At 40.6% G+C, this 23,330-nt stretch overlaps 1 protein-coding gene across 1 annotated transcript; it reads right to left on the reverse strand.

Annotated features, from left to right (window-relative positions):
* Positions 1-7,052: 7,052 nt before the first annotated feature.
* On the reverse strand, positions 7,053-19,144 carry MTRF1 (mitochondrial translation release factor 1; the record flags this gene model as incomplete). Its single annotated transcript, XM_082014488.1, is given in 10 exon segments — positions 7,053-7,757; positions 9,000-9,098; positions 10,558-10,694; positions 11,902-12,019; positions 13,194-13,366; positions 13,454-13,561; positions 13,793-13,874; positions 14,705-14,739; positions 14,742-14,807; positions 18,709-19,144. Coding segments are annotated over 10 exon segments (1,377 nt in total). The 3' UTR covers positions 7,053-7,634.
* Between the last annotated feature and the right edge of the window lie 4,186 nt (positions 19,145-23,330).

The following is a 23,330-nucleotide window of genomic DNA, read 5'->3' on the forward strand; positions in this document are numbered from 1 at the left end:
TCAAGATTCATTGTCTGCATAAGAATACAGCTACGCTCATTGCTTCTCTAGGTATTAAACAGTGGACCATAAAGGTTCAAATCATGAATCCATTAAAAATATGTCTCTGTTCCTAAAGCTTACAGTGTTTTGTTCAGGAGAGTCCCAGACAAAAACAGAGGGTGCAGTTAAGACAGTTGTCAGAGTCCAGCTACAGCAAAATTGAGTTGGTAACTGCTGAACTTGAACTTCATTGAGAAAATGACTGTTAACCTGCTAGGTCAGCAGAGAAAGGAGTGCAAGACAGGGGACCTGGTTTATCATGTATTACAGAGGAAGGTGAAGTGCTTTCTTCTATTCTGTGATGTCTTCTTTGCGCATAGAAGAGAATTAAGTGCTGTACTTAATCCCATGTGTTTCTTTGGCTTCATCAGGGTGGTTGTATTTCTTCTGATGTTTGTTTTGAGAAATGTGAAAGTCTCCTGTAATATCTAGCCCTGGATTGTCATTTAGAGGCACAGGATGTGTGCTGGATGCTCTCACAGTCATAGATGCAGGAATGTACAACATGTACTCCTCATGAAAGACCTCACATGCAAGGCTAGAAACAGAAATATCCTTTCTGCCCAGGAGAGATTGTCAGGTTTGTTAAAAAAACAGATTTTTCAGGTTTTGTTCTTACTCATATTTGAACACTTCTCCAGCAGCTAGGAGTCTGCTCTAACTTGAAGCCTGTGTGTGTTTGTGACCAGTGTATCTCACTCATTTCCTCCCAATTTACGCCAGTATTGCCTTTCATCTAAGTATTTTTTCTTCCTCTTGAATCCATCGTGTCTTTTCTCTTCAGAATCACATAAAGCATCCCTGTGTGACAGAACCTTCAGTGCTCCACCGGCACTTCTCTTCATCCATTCCAGCCTGAGTTTGCCTAGATTCTATGTTAAAGCAAGATTAAGGCCACGTGTGATGTCACTAATACCTCCTTAGCGTATTGGAAATAACTCTTTGATACGTCCTTAAACCACATTTGCCTTTCACATGACTACATCATGCTGCCTGACATGGGTGCCCTGTGATTTACCAGTACAACTAGTCCTTTCTATTCCTTTGCCATTTCCAACTGCTGAGTTAACAGCTGACCGTGCTTTCCTTTAAAGCACAATTTTTTTTTCTTCAAAATTTGTTTTGTGCTGCTGGACTCATCCTGCTTCTGTTACTCTAAGCCTAAAGTATATTAATTTCTTTATGATCTCTGTAAAATTATTGTTTATTAGTACAGTTTTATACAGTAGTATAGTTTTTTTGGTAGGCTCCACTTCTACTATCCTCTGAAGAGGACATCTTTCCTCTTTCAGTGAGTGTGTCTTTCCTTAGAAAGGTTTTGTCACATTGAAGTGGTCATAGGCAGTGATTTAAGATACCTGTAACTAAATTGCTTGAGCGGATGTTTAAAAACATCTGAAAATAAAAGCATTCAAAACTTGTTTCCTTCAGGAGCTGCTGTTAGTTGTAATATGAACCAAAGATCTTTGTCAAGTACCGTGTTAAACAGACAAACCAAAACGAGTATTTACATTAGGAAAAAAGATGAAATGTCGTCTTTGTTCACTGCTCGTGAAGTTGGTTTAAATACCATACGCTTGCTTTTCCTGATGTGACTTCTAAAGCCCACATTTCACAAAGAAGTACAACGCTTTACTCCTCACTACCTCTGAAAGTCAGTTTGAGATCAGTTTATTCTTTGTCCTTAAGTGTAGATTATAATAAGAGCCAGTCGAATCAAACTTGATATATCCAAAGCCACTGTTTAATTTCGCACCGTGCTGTCATTCGATTTCCTTAATTGTGTCTCTAAACCAAATATTTTATCTTCAGTACAAAAATCTTGTCTTGTGTGAGATTTAAGGCAGACACTGCTTTTCCAGGACATCGGTTCTGCACAGATCTCTCACCCGTATGTACGTCTCCCTGCAAAATCTTCTGCCTTTGGAATTCACCATAGGAATCCTCTAGGTATTACCACAGTTAGGCTCCTCATTTGCTAATCCTTCCTTGGGCTGCGCTGGCTTTTGACAAAGGAATGTTCCTTCTACTGTTTCAGAAGAAGAGTGTTTTGTTTTCTGACTAATCCATTTTCTGTCATGCAGCATGTTTTTATCTGCTCTCCTGCTTTTATCGCAAGCTCCTTGAGCAAGGACTACATCCTTGGTTTTAGAGGCTGTCGTAGACATTATTAGCAATACGAGAAGGAGAGTTGGAGAGAAAGGGGGAGTCACTGAAATGTCTGATGACAATTTCTTGTGTGGGATTTTGAGCAAATCAATTCAGGGCTCTGTATTTCTGTTTCCTTGCCTCATCTTTCACCTGGTCTTGTCTATTTAGAAAGAGCTTTGCAGTACAGGTCTTTGGTGTGTGTGGTAGGGCCTGCCTGAAGTTGGTGATGCTTTTAGAAGCAAACATTGCATATATTAAAAAAGATTATTTTACTGGGCATTTGTTATGCCAGGAGCTGTGCAGAGACCTGCTTAATTTGACCCAGGTTATAGAATAATCCATTTTCCTATTGAGGTGAAAGCAAATTTTAAGCCTTCGCTTGGGAATTTCCAGACTTTCCCAATAGGATAAAGTTCGGGGTTTTTGTTTGACCCGTGTAGACCAGATCTGTGCTGCAGCATCATCCAAGCCCAATATTCAGATTTAGAAGATGGGAGGGCTGGTCATTACATGAATTTGAGTTAACTTCACTAACCTGTGCATGTATAAAAACATTTTCCCCACCCCCCAAAGATGTTATTTCAGTGCATATTTTGGCATCTCAGAAAGGGAGTAAAAAAATATTTCATGCTGCTTGGTTTCTTTGATTTGCTTTTTGAGTTGTGCCTCCTCTGTTTAGTACTTTTCTTATTATTGGTGTCTTCCTCCAGCATTCCTATATATGCAAATATCTCTATCACCGCTGTGCCGCGTCCCTAGCGTCCCCCTTCGGCTTATCCCCTGCTCTACTGAGCTCTGCGGAAAGCTTCACCTGGTCTTACGTAGGCCACCATATCTCCAGATCACAGCTCATTGTAGCTCTTCTGCTGCCTGTTTGCCTCATGCCCTGAAGAAGTACAACCGTACCTCTTTTCAAACAACACGCAAGCTATTTCAAGACCAATTACATGTGCTGTTTTGATTTTCTTGGTAATTCTTTTTCCCCGAGACAGATTTCATTCTATTCCTCCGATGGGGTTTGCAGCCCTTAAATCCTTCCGCTTGTTGGTACAAAAGCTGTCTGTGTACCTCCTGCTATCTGCTGCAGCAACCCTTGGGTTGTTTTGTCGGCCATATCTCCTCAGTCTCTCGAGTCTACCTCTTAAGTCCTCTTACCCTCTACCTGCTAAACTACTTAACTTAGAAATCATGTTAACCGTTTGTGTGATTAACAAGTCTAGCTTTGTGAAATGTTTCAGGATAGAGCTTGAATAAAAATTCCTGTACAAAGCAAAAAGTGTTGCAAATAATAAGCTGAAAATTTGCCCAAGAGGATTCCCAGAGAATGTCAGCAAATGCAGATTTCATTTTCCTTGTAAAAGCAGAAATAGTCTGTGTTAAAAACCATCAGAAAGCTTTGTACAGGCCCTGGGCTCAAGACGGCAGATTTTCATGATGTGCTTAACTGGAGATACAGTGAAGAACAGTGAGGTGATTGAAAAGCGCTTTTTTAGTTTATAAGTATTGTCTGTAAAGTTAAACAAACAGCTGGTTTCTTTTTAACAGCTTCTCAGTTGTAAATTAGAAAATACTGCAAGCTCTTGGAGTTTATATGAAAATACCAAATAAAGCTTTCATTTGAACGATCTGTATTACCGTTGTTCATCTATTCAAGGGTTTTGGGACAACCTGAGAGATTTATGGGTGCATGTTCTGTTAAAAATGGGGCCCAGGGTAAATATAAACCAAAATAGGTATGTAAATATGGAAATGCTTCTTAAAAGAAGTACTTTTATTTTGTGGTCACCAGCACAGTGTCTGGGTGCCTTCTAGTAGCGCATTAAGCAGTTACTGGAAATTGTTTTATTCTGTACATCAGTTAGGAGTAAGAAATGACCTGGGTTAAAATTCTTAATTTTTAAGTTCTGAACAGAGTTCAAGTAAGGTTTCCTATAGTTACTATTTAGTAACATTCAGAATATAGCTGAATGTATAAATTTTCTGATGGTAACAGATGGTGACTCAGTAGTATTCATATTTACTGGCCTTAAGAATGATGAGCAGTGCCCTGAGAGTTAAAGATACACACTTTTGACAGTTGGGGAATGCATGTAAATTATTTCATAACATTCCTTTTACTGAAAAAAATATTTTTGTCAATGTGATCTTTTGGCAACTTTTTTTCACAGAAGATGAAAAAACTATTCGGCTGTACTAAGAAGCTAGAAAAAAAATGTTATGATCCAGGCAAACAGTTCTGCCAGACTAGGAAATACGTTTCAGTGCTGATGGCATTTGGTTATTTCTTCCTTTTAGCTAAATGAGAACAAGCAGCTTGCTGCTTCGAGTGAATAAATTCGTTTGTAGTTCCCATATTTCTGAGACATTCCCTTGTGCGTTCTGTTGATGATTCAATGAAAGTAATTGGGGTCGGGTACCAGGGCTGCTGTTCTTACGCAGGGGACAAGCTGTCGTAAAAAGGGCCACTTCCAGGCTCTGTCTGGCTTCCTTCTTTGCTGGGAGAGGCGCTGCCACTCGAGACCTTGGCAGGGAAATGAAGGAGATCCAGGAACTATGTTTCATGTCAATCACCAGGAGCTGAAGAGAGATGAAGCTGGTGCCTTGCGCCAGCTGCGACGTCGCATCCACACGTAAGGTCTCAGTTACATACAGCGATGATCGTCGGGGGAAGCCAGGTGGTATTTTGTTCTGATTGTTGTAACGCTGTTTGACAACGGAGTAGGAGGCTGCAGAAGGCCGTCCCTACCAGAGGAACCTGTTCTTGCTCTCCTCTCCCATGACCAGCAGTGCTGTCCCCAGGGGCTGTGCGCTGCCTTCCAAGGAGCCACTTTCCCTTTTCTTTTCCTCCCCGTACTTTGTTACTGTCATTTTTCCTGCTAGTGGTTTCACTGCTGAAAGCCAGTAGGCAGCGAAAAGCCCAAGTTCAGAGTATTCCATCCTGAAAATGCCTCGGAGATGACATCGTTATACCCCACATCCCTCCTTCGAGGCACGCCAGCCCACAGCCAAACCCCATCACAACCTCTCAGCTCTTACATCCCACAGAAGGACTGGGGTGGAAGAACTTAGAATAAAATATGGCTTCAAATAATCTCGTAAGTTAGGAGAAAACACAGCTTCAGATGATGTTTCCTCAATGAGGAGAAGCAAACATATCTGGTTTTAGTAAAGCAGAGCGTTGCAGGCAATGGCCTCCTGTAGAAGTGGGTCTGCTCTATCAAATTCTCCATGAGCATAGCCATATTCTGCTGTCATACACAGATACGAGCAATTGCAGGGTAAGATTAATCAAAGATCCTTCAGAACACACTGGACCAGGTTGGCAGAAGGGCTTTAGCTGCTAAATTTCAATGCCTGCATTGGGGACACCCAAAATTTAGTAGTAGAGGGGAGCTGCTTTCTGCTTTCCCCTTTCTCATCACTCTGCACAAAACCAGCAACAAAGAAGGGCCACAGAAAATTAATTAATTGCAAATATCCCTAAGGTCCTGCAGTCAAAACGTGACCATCTTTCTTCCAGTAAAATAAATGAGGCTCATTTTTTAAAAAGTGTTTCAATAGTTTTGCATCATAAAGAACCTCACAGGCATTAACTAATCCTAGAAGTAGAATCCGATTATTTAAAATGTGTACTTTGTTCCTAAGTTTGTTCAAGATATGTAATTAATAAAATAAATTGGGTTGCATCACGAAAGTGAACATGGTAACTGGAGAAGCACGTTAACTGGATACTCTCCTCCTACAGCTGATCACAGTAGTTATTGCCAGTCTGTCAGCACTGCCTAAGGACAAGCTGCGTTGCCTGTCTTCCTGGAGGGGTCTTTTTTCTGAACTGCTTACTGCAAGAAGTCAAAGTTCAAGTGTGCAAATGACTCTTAAATAGCATGGTAATATGTTTCCTGATTGACTTATAGAACTATAAATTAAAAAAAAAAAAGGGAAACAAAAAAAACCCCACACCAAACTTAAAGTTTTCATAATTAAAAGTGTTGGAAGCAAGTCAAAAGTTGTCAAGACAAAGCTTGCTGATAAGAATATGCAAAAGAATGTGTGCAAACATGCAAAAGAACTGAAAAATAATTCCAGAATTGAGAAACTGAGTATAGGTTTCCTGCTTTCTTCCTGGTACAAATTCTGTCTGTCTTAATATAGCTGAATAAAGTTAAAACTGTTGTTTGTTATACATACAGTAGTAAAAACTGCACAATTAGAAGAACTCAGTATTGAAATAATTATTTTTCTTAAAATACAGAACTGAGAAAATGCCGGGTATCATCGATAATTACAAAATAAATATGCAAATACAAATCAACCAAATAAAGGCGCAATTTAAATCGTTAACAATGAACTGATTATTCACCTGCAAAAGATTGTACAGAGCAGCTTTATAGCATAACCTGGGAAGAGCAGGATAAAGAGAGAACACCTTGATCTAGCAAGTCGACCCAGTTCAGCAGAGCACTTGCCTTATTTTTGTGCAAGGTGAAACACGTTGGTATTCCTGAAACGCTGCGCACCGACTGCTGCCTGCCTACGCACACGTGCCCCTCAGCACACTGCACAACGTGTGCTTAGGGGAAAACACGAGCACAAGTCCTATGAAAGCCGAGCATGCTCTACGGATACTCGGATCGCCCTCAGGGACAGGCACACATTCCCAAAGACATCAAGGCAGAAACTGAATTCCAGAGCTACCCGATTTGCTAAAGTGCATCTACGCTATGAATACGTTTTCTCCGCTGAGAAGCAGGAAGCTGCCTGTTATCCTGCTGAACATCTTCCAGAATCTCATCAACTTAATTTGAAACTGGAACACGTACCTTCACACGCCGCTGCAGCACACGGTCCCGACCCACCCTAAGCTGACCCGAGAACGGCTGGAAGGAAGCTGACAGGGTTCGCTCTCAAGATTCTGGCCCCTTGCCCGAGATCATTCCCTTTGCTTTTCTATATTCGCTCTAAAAAGTAAAGCATCATAGTACAGAGTTATTTTTAAAGGGACTACATTTAGGAAGCTCACCCAATCAATGAATAAAAATAAGTAGTATCCATGAGCACAGACTCTAGACTATGTTTGGGGAGCTTAGGTTCTTCCACCTGGAGAGGAACATCTTTCACCCCTAAAACAAAACATGCACTATGTGTATTTCTTCTGCCCCATCACCACGATTCCCTATCCTTCCAGCTGCTATACAGTAAAGAGGAGTACTGCCACGCTGCCATGGTGGAAGGTATGTGCACACAGTACTCCAAACTTGTTCTTTTCTGCTAGGCCTGCTGTAATAAACTCGACCCATTTGCACCAAAATATATAAAAAAAAAAAAAGAGTAGTATCACACACTGAAAAACAGAGGCATAGATTTTAATCCATCACCTAACGAATGCATGTTTTATTTTGCTACTGGACACAACACTTCTGCTTTAACTCTACACAAGGTCTTCAGCTGCCTCCTCCTTCCAAAGCCTGCAAATTTTCTAGATATTCGGTGACAGCCTCTATCTCTGCAAACTCCAGTAGTCTGCTGATTAGCTTATCCAGTGCTTCTTTCCCATTTAGAATTTCCTATGAAAAAAATAAAAACAGACAAAAGCATTAGTGACTGTGTATCAGTATTATTCTGAAACACCGACTACTCAAACGGGATGCTCCTGGAATGCACTTTGCCTGGAGTCTTATCTTGGTGAAGCCACTTGCTTATCTTTGCGGCTCCCCTGTGTGAAAGCAACATGGCATGGTGCACAGCAGCGGGACTTCGGCTGGCTGCTGCTGAAAAGCACATTGATTCCAGCAACAAGAGGAGCTACCGGTGCCTTCCTGCTGTGCTTTCACGTAACCCATGTGTTTACGTGAAAATCCTCTAGCAAAAACAATCCAGGATTGAAGAACCTCATTGAAATGCTCTTTTTCGTGCCAAGAACTAGTTCATTTTGCAAGCAAAGTCCAACTAACTTCTGTTAGGCAGTTTATAGTTCCAGTTTCACTCCAGAAAAGTTAACTAGTTCCCAGTGCTAAGTAACTGAAAAGCTCAACTAACAGAAGTCATTTTTATGCAATCGTGGAACTTCTTCGCATTCTGCTCCACCATGGTATTTGTGTACCTACTCCCCACACCACTGAATATGAACCATGCCATATTCAGCACGCCCTGTGTTCTCTGAAGTTGCCAGGACACCTGTGGGTACAGTTCGAAAAGCATTGCTCCTTACGTAACAGCACTTAGAGTAAACTGGATACCTAAGCCAAAATACTGAAGGGTCACTCTAAACTTTGTCCTAAATTTCAAAACATTTTCGTAAATTTAATACACAAAAATGCATTATTAGGTATTTGTTTCCCCGTAAAAACAATAAATAAGATTCGAGCCATATGAAGAGATTTACTCAGAAATAAGACCTCAAGTAATCTTAAAATGATAGCAATCGGTTTCCATTTCTTTTAGCTGTGGCCTGCAAGGCAAATATAAAGGAAAAGTTTTTACCAAGCTTCAAGAATCTCAAATGTCACTCGCCTAGTTTGGGTGAGGAACTCACAGAGTACGCTGAGGACTACATGCTTGATCATTTTTCACTCATATAGTAGGAGAAAAATGCACAGAGAATAGGCCAGCGAGTTATATCCTGTGCCAGTCATCTTTAATGCTAGTCCACAACAAGGCAGGAAAGAAAGTTTTAAGCTTTCTACATCTACGGCATTCTGTCAGAGCACAACTGGCTATCTGATTTCCTCATATATATTAAATGGTTTTCACTAAGTACTAGTACACATAAGTATCTTATTTTAAATACTCTCACAAGCAACCATTACCTTGATATTGCGCGCATCATACGAGATCCTGTGGTCAGTGACTCTGTCCTGGGTGAAGTTATAAGTACGAATTCTCTCTGACTGGGCTCTTGTTCCCAACTGTAGCAAAGCAGAAAAAAAAAAAAAAAATTCCATTATACTGTGTTTAAAAAAATAATCAAATACTACTTTAAAACAGCATACCTAGAATAAATTTTAATGGATCAGCCTGTTCCAACTACAAACCTAGTGGGCACTGGTTTAGCATATGGGTTTTTTTTAAATATTGGGGCATTACTAAATTGTATTATTTGTGATTCTGTATCACAGATCAAGTTTTTACATCCTCCAGTACACTTCTGTTCCAGGTCTGTAGCTGAATTACGTAAACTCTCAAAAGTCACGTAAGGCAAGAGATATGTCTATATGAGTCCTTAGTCCACAAATGTAAGAGTGTTTTTCTTTTTTCGAGGACTGTAGCTCCTACAAAAAATAATGAAAGTAGGCATCGTTAATAACAGAAGCAGCACAATCGACGTGTGGCAAAGGAGTTCCACTAACACTTGGCTGTCAGAAACTAGCACTGGAAGAGGAGTAAATTAAGAATATGAATAGTAGTCCTCTAGTGGTAAAGTGCAAGAATGCAAGCAATTCTATAAGTTTTAAAACAGAAAACCAAATGTAGCGTTCTTGTGTGGTTAAACACTTCAATAAAATGGAGTATTAAATGCTAAAAACTGCTTAGAGAAATGTGTGTCTGCTTCAATGGGCTTTTTTTAACATTTCATCTGCACCCAACATGTATATTTCAAAATGAGGAATTTATTGAATGATACACTTAAATGTAACTTGAAATTATTTATTAAATAGTTAAACTGGAAACTTTGGAGTACTGAATAATTCCGTAATTCTGATGTATTTTTATTCCTGTCAATCACTGTTGAAGTTTGCACCACAAATGGGAAAATACTCAACGAATGGGAAAAGAAGGATAACACATTTTAAGAGAAAAGCACACTCTGCAGCATAACTTGAGGTAACTCTTTTATGGAAGCTATTTCTTCCTTAAAAGGTTACCTAAACCAGTATCAAATAGCCTTCTACCTAACTGCACAGTGGCAGGACTGTTTATATACTTGTTTCTTTCAAAAGCTCTGTATGGTCTTATCAAATACTCTGTTTTAGAAACAGGTTAAAATACAACTTTGAGAACTTCTGAGCCTAGTTTTCATGGAAAATAACTTTTTACTGATGCTTTATTTGTGTAACCCTGGCCTTAATAGGGGGATTCAGTGCATGATGTTGAGTGTTGCCTTTTGGATAATTCCAGCTAGTCTTTTGACATTTTTCTTGCCAGGTGCACTTGATGTCTTTTTTTCATTGCCTGACAAGTGTACAACAGCATTCAACTGGGATAAGTAAAAACCAGACTTACCATTTTACAATACTAGATTCTCCTTTGTAGGCACAGCGGGTTAGACGCACGCACTCACTTGCCCTGTCACCGTCACTCAAAAAGATCAGAAACAAATCTACAACATAGCACCCTCTCCAAATTTCAGCAATCACATCTTCTCACCTGCAGTTTTCTGGCACTCTGCTCTTGACTTAGTTGTTTTTCAATGATCTGCTGGTACAGCTTAGCTCGCAGCGTCTGCAGAGCTATTTCCTTGTTCATCTGCTGTGATCGCTCCTGCTGGCACTCAACTGCTAGTCCTTTACAGAGGGAGTCAAGAGAGCTCAGATCAAAAGCCCATTTATAACAAAGAACAAACAAGCTAAATTAATTCTAACACATTAGGCAAATGAAACCTTCTAGAGTGCTGCTTTGTAGGGCCTTTCAGCTGTAGGGTAAAAAGTCATTTTAACACACCGGCTGGAACCATTAGTATGTTTTTAAACTCTTCACAGCTGTACCAGGGGATTTGTTCAGTGCTACAGAGAAGTCAGGGCTATTCTAAAATGTCATGAAGCAAACAAGTTTCTGACATTGCCTCCAGAAAATGGGTTCACTCCAATTAGCTATCACATGTTAAAAATGCAATTTGCACACTCTATGGAAGCACGTTTAAAACAGTCTAACACAAGTTTTCAGAGTCTCAGTCTAGATAAGCTCTTGGAGGCTGGAAAATTCATTATTCAAGCAAAGAAGGGTATCTAAACAATACTGGTGAGTGTTGAACTTAACTATGAATAATGAAATAATGTAAACCAAAGGTCTTTAAAAGAAATTTAGTACTTATTTTTACTTCTCATTTGATTTCTGAAATAAAAAGGCATATCGGAAACAGCTGTTTTCAGGTTACTACTGGAATTTCCTGTGCCTAAAGAGATTCTGCATCTGGACAGACAGACAGCAGCTTACTGAATTTCAATAAAAACAAATCCCAAGAAAGACAGAGTGGACCTGTCTATACACTACCTTTCCATCAGTATATATTTTCCTTCCTATTCAACATACGATAGCATTATCTAGTACTGAATGAAGATCTTCAAGCCTCCTTTTTTCTCAGTCATGTAACTACACAGGTTCCAGCTAGGCAAAGCGCATCCTTGGTTGCCAATGGTCATTATTCCTGAAGGTACAGAGCACACAGCACTAATTATTTACCTCTTCCATCCCATCCCTGTCACCCTCCATTTGTTCTTTCATCCTTCAAAGACACTGTATTCGTTAAACACTCCCCCTGAAAACACAACTGGCAAAACAGCAACTCGCTGACCATTGTGCCACTGGTACATATGCCTTTTCTCACGTTACCTTGGTAGAATAGGGGCAGAACCAGAAGTGGCTACTTCCTTCTTTTGGTATAAGGCCCAACACTGCAAACTCACTCTAAAAGACAACTTGCAGGACCACAAGCTTTCTCTTCAGGATAGGGATGAAATGATGGGTGGTTAGAAACACGAAATACAGACTCACCTGTGGGAAGGTGTACAATTCTCACAGCGCTATCAGTTTTGTTAACATGTTGCCCTCCTGCTCCTTTGGCCCTGAACGTATCTATACGCAAATCTTTGGGATCCACTTTAACATCAACCTAGAATCAAAGAAAATCACTACTTTCTGCTCATTCTAAAAATATCTGAATGTCAACGATACTGAGTGTAAAAAAAAAAAAAAGAAAAATCACTTCTCAAAAAATTGCTCCCTTACAACTGTTCCTGAGTAACAGCTATTATTACTATACTTTAAAAAAATGCAGTGTCAAATATCTCTGCAAAGCAAGTGATGCTTTAAATATTTCACTTATTTTTTGAAACTCTCGCTTCAGATCCTTCACAAAACAGGGGGGATGTGTGTGTGTGCAAGAAAACATAATCAACAACTTTTTGTAAAACCACTATCTTTTGCAGTGAGACTAAGAAATAAGCAAACGATAAAAAACTACTTCTAAACAGCAGCACAAGGATCTTGTTCATGAGTCAAGCCTAAACAATTCTTGCAACAGTGCTTAAAAACATGTAACTGAGGAAAAAATGGGTGTACCCAGATCCAAGTAAGGATTGCAGCATTGGAAATACAAGTCCACGATGACCTGGACCATAGTCTGAGCTCAGTGAATGGGAAAGGAACATTCAGATCTGATCAATGTTGCAAGGAAAGCATTACAAGGAAACAGGAGAATGTGCAGGGAAAGCATACGGGATCTGGTTTTGTTTATTTTGTGTGTAAATTTCTGGTTTAAGTGAGAACTGTCCACATCAGTGAGATCTCAGACTAGGCAACACACTCATTCAAACTGAAAGCAGTCTGTCCCTGTTAAGAGAAGGACAGCAATAATTTAAAGGAAACAAAAAAAAAAAAAATCAAAAGGGCCTGCAGAATCACATTACTATGCAACACTGAATATCTTCTTGGATATATTCCCTGTCTTAATACATGATGCAATTTAAGATTGGCTTACTCACAGCAGCCACCTTTGTGCGTGTTGGGGCTGGAATACTCATTGAATTTACACAACATTTCAGGCAATAGCAGATCTCTGCAAAGTTGCTTCTGATGACCCACTTAAACATGTACGGTACAAGAGCCAAGGACTATCGCCTTCCAGAGTCAGAGAACTTGTGGTTCACTTGCTGGGAATTGCAGAAAGCACTTGGGTATCAATAAGATCCCAGAACAGTAACATGGTTTTAAATAGCACCTACTCCAATGCCAAAACGGGCGAGCAGGAATACTCTGACTTACCACCCTGATTAACATTAGTTTACCTCCTCTGGCTGAGGGAGGACAATAACTGACATTGTCCCAGTGTGAATACGCTGCATTCTTGATGATAGGCCCATCTCAGGGATTCGCTGGACTCGATGAGTCCCTCCTTCATATTTCAGATGCCTGTAGACATCATCTCCCGAAATATGAGCAGCGGCATGATGCAGCCCACCTAGAGAGACAGTGTGTGACAAATACAGCACAGAAACACTGCTTTTAATGTCATTGTCTTGATGGAATGTCTGAAGAACTACTGTACCTATCTCAGCCGGCGTATAGTTCACAATGTCAAAGGTCCAACGTTTATATTCTGCATAGTTTTGGTACATCTCAAACATTTCTTTAGTGAACTGTTGGCAGATGTCTCCTAAAAATATAAAGGCGCTATGACATAAATAGCAGTTCACAAAATGGCAGGCAACAGTTTTTAGATTTAGCTGCAACTCTAGCCACAGTCATTAGACAGATTAATACTCTTCTTTAGAAAGTATTACTTTATACCATTAAAGTATAAAAAGGCATTAAGAATAATCCATAAGAGGTTTAATAAACTTGGATGGAGGTTTGAAGTAATCTTTACAGTGGGGACTTTGCTGACCTCCAGTTGTTCTGCCAGCTGTCACTTCTAATATGACATGACTTCTATCATATTTTTCCTTTGGCACAAGAAGCTGGAAAAGCTGAAAAGGGAAAAAAAAAAAAAAAAGAATGTCATTATCTCCTTCATGACTCTGTATCTCCTCTTAATCAAATTTATAGCCATCTGTCACAATTGCCACAGCCTGAGCGCACATAATCACTGATTTCTTTTGGAAAACTAGTAAGTATGACTAAAAACTGTCCAATGGCCATTGCAACTCAGTGCAGTCAGTGTGGAAACGGGATATGCTGGTGCATCCAGAGGAAAGCTAGCTGAAAATTCAATCCTGTGAAGTCAAGTGCCAAATCATCCACTCCAGCCCCAACTACCTATGAACACAACGTTATTAGCTATAACCCAGCCAATCTTCACATTAAACTTAGTTTTCAGAAAGTCCCATTTCGTATTATTTCAATCTGAACATAGAAATGAGCCCAAACATAGAGCTCTCCACTGAATCATTTCAGCTTCTCTGCTTATAATTAATTTCCTCACTCATGGGATGATGTCATCTGAAAAGAAAATGAAAGACTGCAAGTTCCAATCAGAAATCTTTCAAGAATGCATGCTGTGCTGCCACAAACAGTTACTAGGATGTCAAGTCAGGTCTCAATAGCACAGACTCACCATTTTTTAATCACCTTCAGCATCTGCAGACAGACAAGCAAGCACACAAAAATAATTAAAATAACAAGCTTCTAGAACAAAATTATCAGTAAGAAGCTTACTAACAATTAATGCTACCACTTCTTTTCAGGGAGAATACAGAAGCTGGACTTCAGTTTCAAACCCAAGTGTCAAGAGTCTATTGGTAAGATCACAAAGGAACATTTTTCTGACATCTTTATTTACAAAGCTGTATAATTTTACCTCAGGCTCACCTTTCTGCACAACATGCTGATTTTCTTATCCAGGGTTTCCTTCTCTTCTAAGGCAAGCTCTAGAAGTTGTTTCTCATCTCTGCTGTCTAGCTCTAAATTCCAACAACAGGAATAGATGTTAGGCAATCTCACCTAGCTTAGAGCAAATTAGAATACAGCCGTCCAAAGACATGCATTGTAGCACATAAAAGCTTGCAGTTGCATTTTGCCAGCATGAAAATATCAAATAAAAGCAGCCCAAGCCAGGATTCATATTGCTAACTAAAATGATTATATTTTTCAGCTGTGCTGGAAGGAGTAGCAGATATCTTACCTCTCAATCTCTACATTATGGCTCAAAGTCTGCATCAAATGGATGCCAGTCCCACCTGGCAGTTACTCACTCTCACTTATACTGGTGTTTATGTCACACAGATCCACAGTCCAGGGGCAAATCCACAGATAGGAAAAATACATCAAAAACGTGCTTGCAGAGAAGTGCCTCAGTTTCCCTTATTCCACTTTTTCATGCAGCAGAATTTTTTGTTTCTTGACTTGCCCGGAAACACCCATATATTCAACAACGTGTAGGCAACTCATTATGGTGAGCACTACAAATAATTGTATGATGATAATAATGAGGTTTCTAACCTTCTGTCTCCTTCTAGTCAATAGATCACTGAGATGTGGGAGTTATGGATGCAAGTCACCAGATGTGGGAGAGCCTTCAACGCTTTGCTTAAGGAGATTCCCTTCCCCTCTCTTGTGCATGTGAGACCACAACCTAGAGAATTGTGTCCAGTTTTGAGCTCCTCAGCACAAGAAAGGCATGGAAATACTGGAGTGAGTCTAGTTGAGAACCACCAAGATGGTCAAGGGCTGGAGCAAAGGATGTATGAAAAGAGGCTGAGAAAACTGTGTTCCTTAAGAAAAGCAGGGGGAGGGGAGGTTTTATTGTCCTGTACAACTGCCTAACAGAGAGGCATCAAAAAGATGGAAACAGTCTCTGCATATAGTGATATAAAAGGAGACATAAACTGGAATACGAGAAATTCTGATTAGATACTAGGAAAACTGTTTCCACCCTAAGGGTGGTCAGACACTGAAACAGGGGCTCAGAGAGGTTGTAGGATCTCTATCTTTGGATATGTTCCAAACTCAACTGGACAAGGCCCTGGGCAACCTGCTCTAACTGGTCCTGCCTTGAGCAGGACATCAGACCAAATGACCTTCAGAGATCCTCTTCAAACTAAATTACTCAATGACTCTGTAATCAGATTGCCCCTTCCCACATTTTAGAGCTTTCTGCTAAACTAGGAAACACTGTCTGGTAAAGCTAGCAGAAGGTCCAAACCTTTTCTGCTGTGGAGGCTCCAGTTTACAATAATTAAAGATGCTGATCAGTTAGCATTAGATTACACACTAAGTAGAAACTTGGAAGACAGCTGGAGTCAAGTGGAAAACCTGCCACTGCCAAAACAGGAAGCACCCTTTCCTTTTCATCTTTCTTCCTACTGTTCTACCAGCTGAGGAGTGGCTCTGTAACTCATCTCATCAGAAAGTAAACCAGTTCAACCCACTGAAAGAAAAAACCCACCCAAGTCTGGTTAAATGAACACATGTATTTTATCATGCCAAATTGAACCAGATTTAATTTACACTTGGACAATTACCAGCACAAATGGCGGAAGACAGCTTTGAACAGCTGGGATCAAGAGTGAGGGAAGAAAGCAATAAAGAGGAGGAGAAAGTCTTATGCCTTGTGGCCAGCACAGAAACCATACGTTTGCCTCAGATGCAGCATAAAACTGGACACAACAACTGAATGCATCTCCTCGCCTTGCATGACCAGTTGCCTGAGCTCTGGATTCTTCAGCAGGAACTGGGTATCCCAAAGGCAGGCGCAAGGACTGCGGGTTCCACACCTCTGGGCATCTGGTTCCCGTTCACAGCAGCCAACACACACGCACATTGACTGGTGGCCCCAGCAGCGAGTCTTAAGAACTAAATGGGCTGAGATGTTGAATCAGCTTTGTATACTGGGCAAGGACAGCAGCAGGTCCTCCATATCACAGTTTTTAGTTTACGCTCTGGGTTTTTTTTTCTTTAAATAAAAGTTGAAAGATCAACACTTGAACCTGGCATCTCCTGTACATAAGGCAAGAACTGTATAAATTTCCCTACCAGTATGTCACGTCTCCAACCCAAACTGGACACTGATCAAAGGCTTCTAGCTGCTCCAAAAAGCACCATTATGGACTAGTTAAATAAACAGTATCAAATTAACTACTGTCAGCAGAGGTAAAAGAATGGTCTGCTGGTGACCACCAAGCTTAAAGTTCAAAGGATTGATGTCCCATTCCAACCTCTCTGCAAACCTGACCTTTAAGAATTCACTTAATCTACCCCGTGACTCACATCACCAGTGGCAAACCGGGAATTAGTATTTTTTCTGCTTTCACTGAGTGTTGCAAATATAAAATCCTGTAGCAATTGTGAGGAATTCAGGTACTACAGTGAAGAGGACCAGTTAGGGAGCTAAACAGAAAACAAAGAGCAGTCAAATGAAGGGAACATCTGTGTTTTAACTTGGCCACACAACAAACAGTACAGATAAAATAATGTGGCTCCATTTAATTAACTTCTTGGCTGCAATTTTCTGTCATTCTTTTCTTTTCCCTTCTTTCAACTAGAAGCCACTCCATTCATCCACATAATAATTTACGGAATTAGAAAAATTTTTCATTATATTTACTTGATCCAAACATAGCCTTTTTAAGTTGAAGTATGAATTTTCCAGTGTTTTCTTATTACTTTCTAATTCTTCCAAGAACATTTCTTTTTCAGTGTTAAATTTTTGTCCCTCCTCACCTTCATTCCTTTTCCTCGTTCTCCAGTGAAGAGACTTGAGAGGGTTGGGGATTAAAACTTTTTCAATAACCACCATTTTTTCCAAAAGCAAACATCTATTTATTGCTAAAATGAAAGAATACAAATGTTTTCCACCCTTGTAAACAAGATACATTTTTACCAGCTTTATTTCAATATGGCTTTTACTGTTTTGTCAACACCCCTTGGTTCTCTCTGAAAGGTACCATGAACTTGCACCCTCCTCCATTTACACCGCTGGCTACCCATTTCTCCTGTTCTTTGCTTTTCCCTTGCTTCCCTTCTTTAATGTAAGCCTCATTCTCTCCAGGGCAATGTTTCCCTCTCTTGGCTTAATATCTATCTGTGTAGCCCAGTGGATGACATTTTTTTCTTTCCTACTGTGTGGACCTCTTCTCAGACTTCTAACATTTTTTTTTTCTCAAAATATTGCACTGTTACTTATTTTGTAAATTCTTTTACTCCCTGTATACCTTCTTATTCCTGAATGGTATCAGAAACAGCGACAATTTTTCATTCTTTTTTACCACAACTTCTACTGTAGCAGAGTATTGAAAAGCAACAGCTTCTTAGACAACCATCAGTTTTGATTCCTTAGAGCACTCCTCAAATATTTTCGAAGAAAGCTTTTGCCATTTAAATTGGATGCTGACAATTCAGAGCCTAAGGAAAGTTTATACACTTTGCTCAGTAAGTATCCATGAACTGACTAGATGGAATCACATTTTAAATAACATGGGTGAAGCCTGCATCTATCAAATGCATTAGGCTTGCTGATTTTCTTTTCTTCAGATCACACTGCTCTCGGTTCTACCAAAATACAACCTTAAACCAAACATTTCCAAACTGTTTCTGCTAGATGGATAGCCCTGAGGTTCCAGACGAGCCCCACTCTCCCCAGTTGGCTGTATTAAGACCTCAAACTGAAGTGAGGTGAGATGAAAAATGGAAGGATGTGGCTGGGTGCAGAAAGGCCTAACAGTGTGCATGCTCCCAGGAGCATGGGACCAGGGGGTGTTCCAGGGCTGGTTTAACTTACTTAGAAGGTTTCCTCAAAGGCTGGGCAATGAAGTTTATCGCAAGCAAAGCTACTGTTTTCAAAGAAGCAAGCAGATGAGTTCTTACCTCTGCACATAGCTTCTAACTCCTGAACTTCTCTCTCAGCCTCCTTGATTTCCTGAAATGCAGCTGCAATGGGGGACAGGTCGGCATATCTCCGCCTCAGGGTTCTTTCCTCAAAGTCATTTATTGAGTCAGCACTTAACAGACGACTAACCTGCTGGTATTCCTTGCTTAGAGTCTCCAGATACTTCTGCACAGCCTCATGCTTCCACAATGCTTGAGAATCCTGATGTTTTTTCCTATGCTGACTGTTAAAAGACGGAGTGAATCTAGCTGTGTCCAATAAAGATTTTGGCCTCCAAAATCCACAGTTGTGCAGTCCCACCACATAACCTATCTTCTTTACAACAGGAGGGAGAAGACAGCTCTGAAGCTGACCGTGACAATAGCAACTGGCAAGCAGACTCTTGAAAAGACAAGCACTTTGGAAAGGTTTCATTTTGTTTCTTATTTTTCCACCACCTGAAATTAAAAGTAGATAGCACATGGACCAGTGTTATTATCTAAGAAAATGAGAGCATTTTGTTAAAAAACAAAACAAAACAAACAAGCACAATAACCGTATCAAGCCCAAATCCTGTTCTTGATTATACCACCACAAATGCAACCGTCATGGACAAAACTATTCCTGTTTTAGCCCTAGTTTGAACCAGAAATTCTTATCAGCACTTTGTACTGCGGGTTAGAAAAGGCGTCTTCCCTCACCTTCTCAAACAATTTATTTATGCTGTGGAAAAGCTACTGTAGATGCAGCTTTACAGACAACAGCTTCATTTTGCCGTATGTCTCACTGGAAAAATCCATCCATTTCATGCCTTACTGGCAAAAGAAAAATGTTGCTGAGAGAAGACAGATCTAGAGGTACAGAATTCTATATAGAGAATGTATGAAATGTCCAGAATTATCTGCAAAACTATACCCACTACCATACTTTGGCAGGAAGACATTAGTAACATCAACCTGACCTTGCAACAGGTTAGTCAATAGGACTTGCAATTCGCAAGGAATTACTCACCCATATACGTACTGTGGAAGACACAGGAACAGTGCTTTACGTCCCCTGTGTACTCCTTCCCATGATATATTTACATATAAGTGACATAAATATTTTCCCTCCAAAAAGTAAGAAAGAAGTTGGTACTCTGAAATACAACCCCCGTATTTTTCTGAGACACTTGGCCTACAGTTTTGCAGGACACAGGCTCCCCTTAGCATCACTGTCACTCTAGGAAACACCTTTTCCTCTCCATTTTGTATCATCTACATTGCAAACTATGTTATGAATCCTTAGTGTGCTCTAAAAATTTATATTGGAGTGCAAGGGTCTACCAAGAGGACTAAATTGAAATAATTCCTATTCTAGGACTACTCACACAGAGAAGATCTAACAAATAAAGAAGCACTCCTTAGTATCTCTGCCAGTGCCACAATCCCATCTGTCTACTGATTTTTACAAAAAAGTGGATTCAGAGAAAATGAGAGCATGAAACTTTTGCAACAGGATCCCCTTGAAACATACACTTCAGTTTTCTGACGCGATTATTTTTTACTCATCAGTGACAAGACCTTCCGTGCACCTTCAGGCATTTTATTAACAAATTACTATGACATTCTAACCACTCAACTCACCGATTAGCCTCACCTATTTACTTTCATCCATTTGTTCAAACTGAAGAAACAGCAATATGCAGTAAAACCAGAAGTACTGTGTTGTGTCTTGCTTGGCTGGATGTCTGTTTTACTGCCCACAGGAGGAGGGAAGGACCTTAATTCTGCTTCTGCACCTTCCCCAGATCCCCCAGCCAGCAGGTGCTATCGAACTCACAGCAGCAACCTCAGGACTGCTTTAATGTACAGAAAGCCAGCGATACCCCTCATGGATTGCTCTAGTGACTAAAACCAGCCAGGATCATGTTCCCTTCACCAGGAACACAGCAAAAGGCACAAATCTGGCTCATCATCTACAACCCCGGACTTAGTTGCTTAGGGGTACAGGTAGGCTCAATTCCAAAAAACCTAAATCTGCTGGTGATACTGGAATTGCCCCAGATCAGCACGGCCCACTGTCACTTAGTCAAGTTCTAATCATCATTAACTCATTTTAAAAATTAATATTTTAATTAATTACTTAATTAAATATGTTAATTATAAACACATAATGAATTTTTTACTGGTGTCATTAAGAAATTATGTGGTCAAATAGTAACAGATTTGTAGTATTGTTCCGCCTGAGCTCTCAGAAATAAAATTATCAGTTTAAAATGCCTAAAAACCTAAGTAATGGTATGACACAGACCTGCAAGGAAGTCAGAAATTTCAAAATAACTTTGCCATGTTAAATAAAAAAGGTATCTCCTTTTCAGAGAGACGTTGCCGCATTACATTTGTGCAGAAATAAGCACACATAAAACTTCTACAGAGCTACGAGCTGTAGATGACCTATTAACTGCTTTCCAAACCAGATTCTAAGAACTTTTTAATGTGACAGAATTACCCCGTGCACATCACAAATCAAAACCAATAAGCCAAAGCGACAACTGTAATTGTCTTATTAAAACAACAACAACATTGTAATTTCCAGACAGGAAAGAGTTATCAATATTGTGAACACAGTGAGAGGTTTTAAAAGTAATTTCTAACAATCAAAGCTGCCATTAACTCCGCGCCCGTGAATTCAGACGCACAACATGCAGGTACACGGAAGGGGGATGTGTTTCAATGCGCAGGAACAGCTCACGGCCGTGCCTCGGCGGCCACCTTCCGTACACCTCTGCCCCCCACCTCTACCCCGAGCAAACCCCCGGAAAGCCGTGCACGAAGCCCCGCTGGCAGCCCTCCCCCACTGCGGGGGTTACGGGTGGACGGGGAAGGCAGGGCTGCGGAGCGGGCAGGAGCAGCCGGAGGTCGCGCGGCGGCGGAGGGCGGCTGCGAGGGGCGCGGGGGGTGGTCCCGCTCCCCAGCACCCATCGAGGAGCTTTGGCACTCACCGCCCGCACACATCGACGCCGGACGGATCCTACCTCGAAACACAGGGCCATGGCAGACAGGAAGTACAGCGGAAGAACTCCCAGTCCCAGCATGCCTGCCGAAAAACACGACTCCCGGCGTGCCTCGGCTCAGGCCTGCGTGGCCGGCAGCTCTCCCGCAGCACGGCCAGCCCGCGGAGCCGCGGGGGTACCGCCGCCAGAACTCTGCCAGCATCGCTTGAGCAACGCCATCAGTCAACCTTGCTTTACTTTGTGAAACGCAAGCCTCGAAATAAAAAAAAAGGGGAACGCGACCTTAAAAATAGGTCATTGTTTTCAGCGTCTTCCTCACAGCTGCACAATAACGCGCTCTGACTTCAGCAAACGCTTTGGGAGAAACGGCAAGGGTCGCAGCAAATGGGAATGCTCACTTCTGTTTCCGAGTTGTAAGCTGTTAGGTTACATGCACTTCTCCATGTGTTTTCCCAAAGCATGGGTTGAAAATACACATCATTTCAAATCTGGTTATTCAAAGGTTAATTTCAGAGAAGTTTGCATAAAACAACGTTACGTTCCACTTTATGTCAAAGCTCCCTATTCAATTATATTTAAAATGAATTATTACTGTGCTACTAAGGACAAACATCAGTTATAAAATAGGACTAAATATAACAATTCAGATTACCATTACGCTAATAGGCTGCAGCTTCCTAATACAGTATGCTTTAAAACATACTATGTATATGCACATTTTAATAGATAATATTAAATGGATTATATTTGCATTTTTAAAAGACTTAAGTAACACTGGGTTTTTTATACCTAGAATCACCCAAAGATTCAATTTATTTACTCTTTACTATATATGCTATAGGAGGGAAATGTATTCAAACATCTAAGATGAAAAATTCTACTGCTTGAGACTGCTTTACGTTTCCCTTAGGTGCACCACTTGGACTGAAATGTCATTCTTTCTTCTGAAGTTTGCTTTATTCCAGTAACTTTCCCCACCTCTTTTATATTTGAGCAAATCTAACTCTGCTGCAACTGCTTTAAAACCCACTGGGTTCTGAGGTTCTTTCTTCCCAGCTACTGTCATTCAACAGGACTAAAAAAAGGTAAACGTTTGGTACTTGGCACATATAACACCAGCAGGGTTTGGTGATGTAAATATTGCAAAAGACTGAAAATGAGACTGATAGGGAGGATTTGGATCAAACCTCATCAACCGCTTGTTTAGATCCAAGGACTGATCCTGGCTCTGTTCCATCCCCTGGGACAGAAGGCAGGCAGACAGATTAAAAGGCTCTCCCAGAGAATAGGACCCACCCCAGAGGGGATCCAGTCTACAGAAGGGCCACAGTGAACAGCACCCTGAAACCTCAAAGGCGCTTCCCCAGGCCTGAGCCTGCAGCACTGTGCCATGAGAGGTGCCATCGTCCAGACTTCGTCCCCACCACCCCTCACTCTTCTTCCACTAATACTTAAGACCTCAGTGAAATGAAGTAATAGAATTATCCTTGCACTGGGACTCTAAATATGTAATTTGATACTTAAAAATCTTGGGAAGGTCATCTATGGGAGGACAACCAAGAAGCTAACAACAACATGAAAACTGAAAGTAGCTCACTCACTCAAAAATTGATTTTAAAAGCATAG

This window comes from Phaethon aethereus (assembly GCF_964289735.1).
Source record: "Phaethon aethereus genome assembly, chromosome: 1".
NCBI classification, from domain to species: domain Eukaryota; kingdom Metazoa; phylum Chordata; class Aves; order Phaethontiformes; family Phaethontidae; genus Phaethon; species Phaethon aethereus.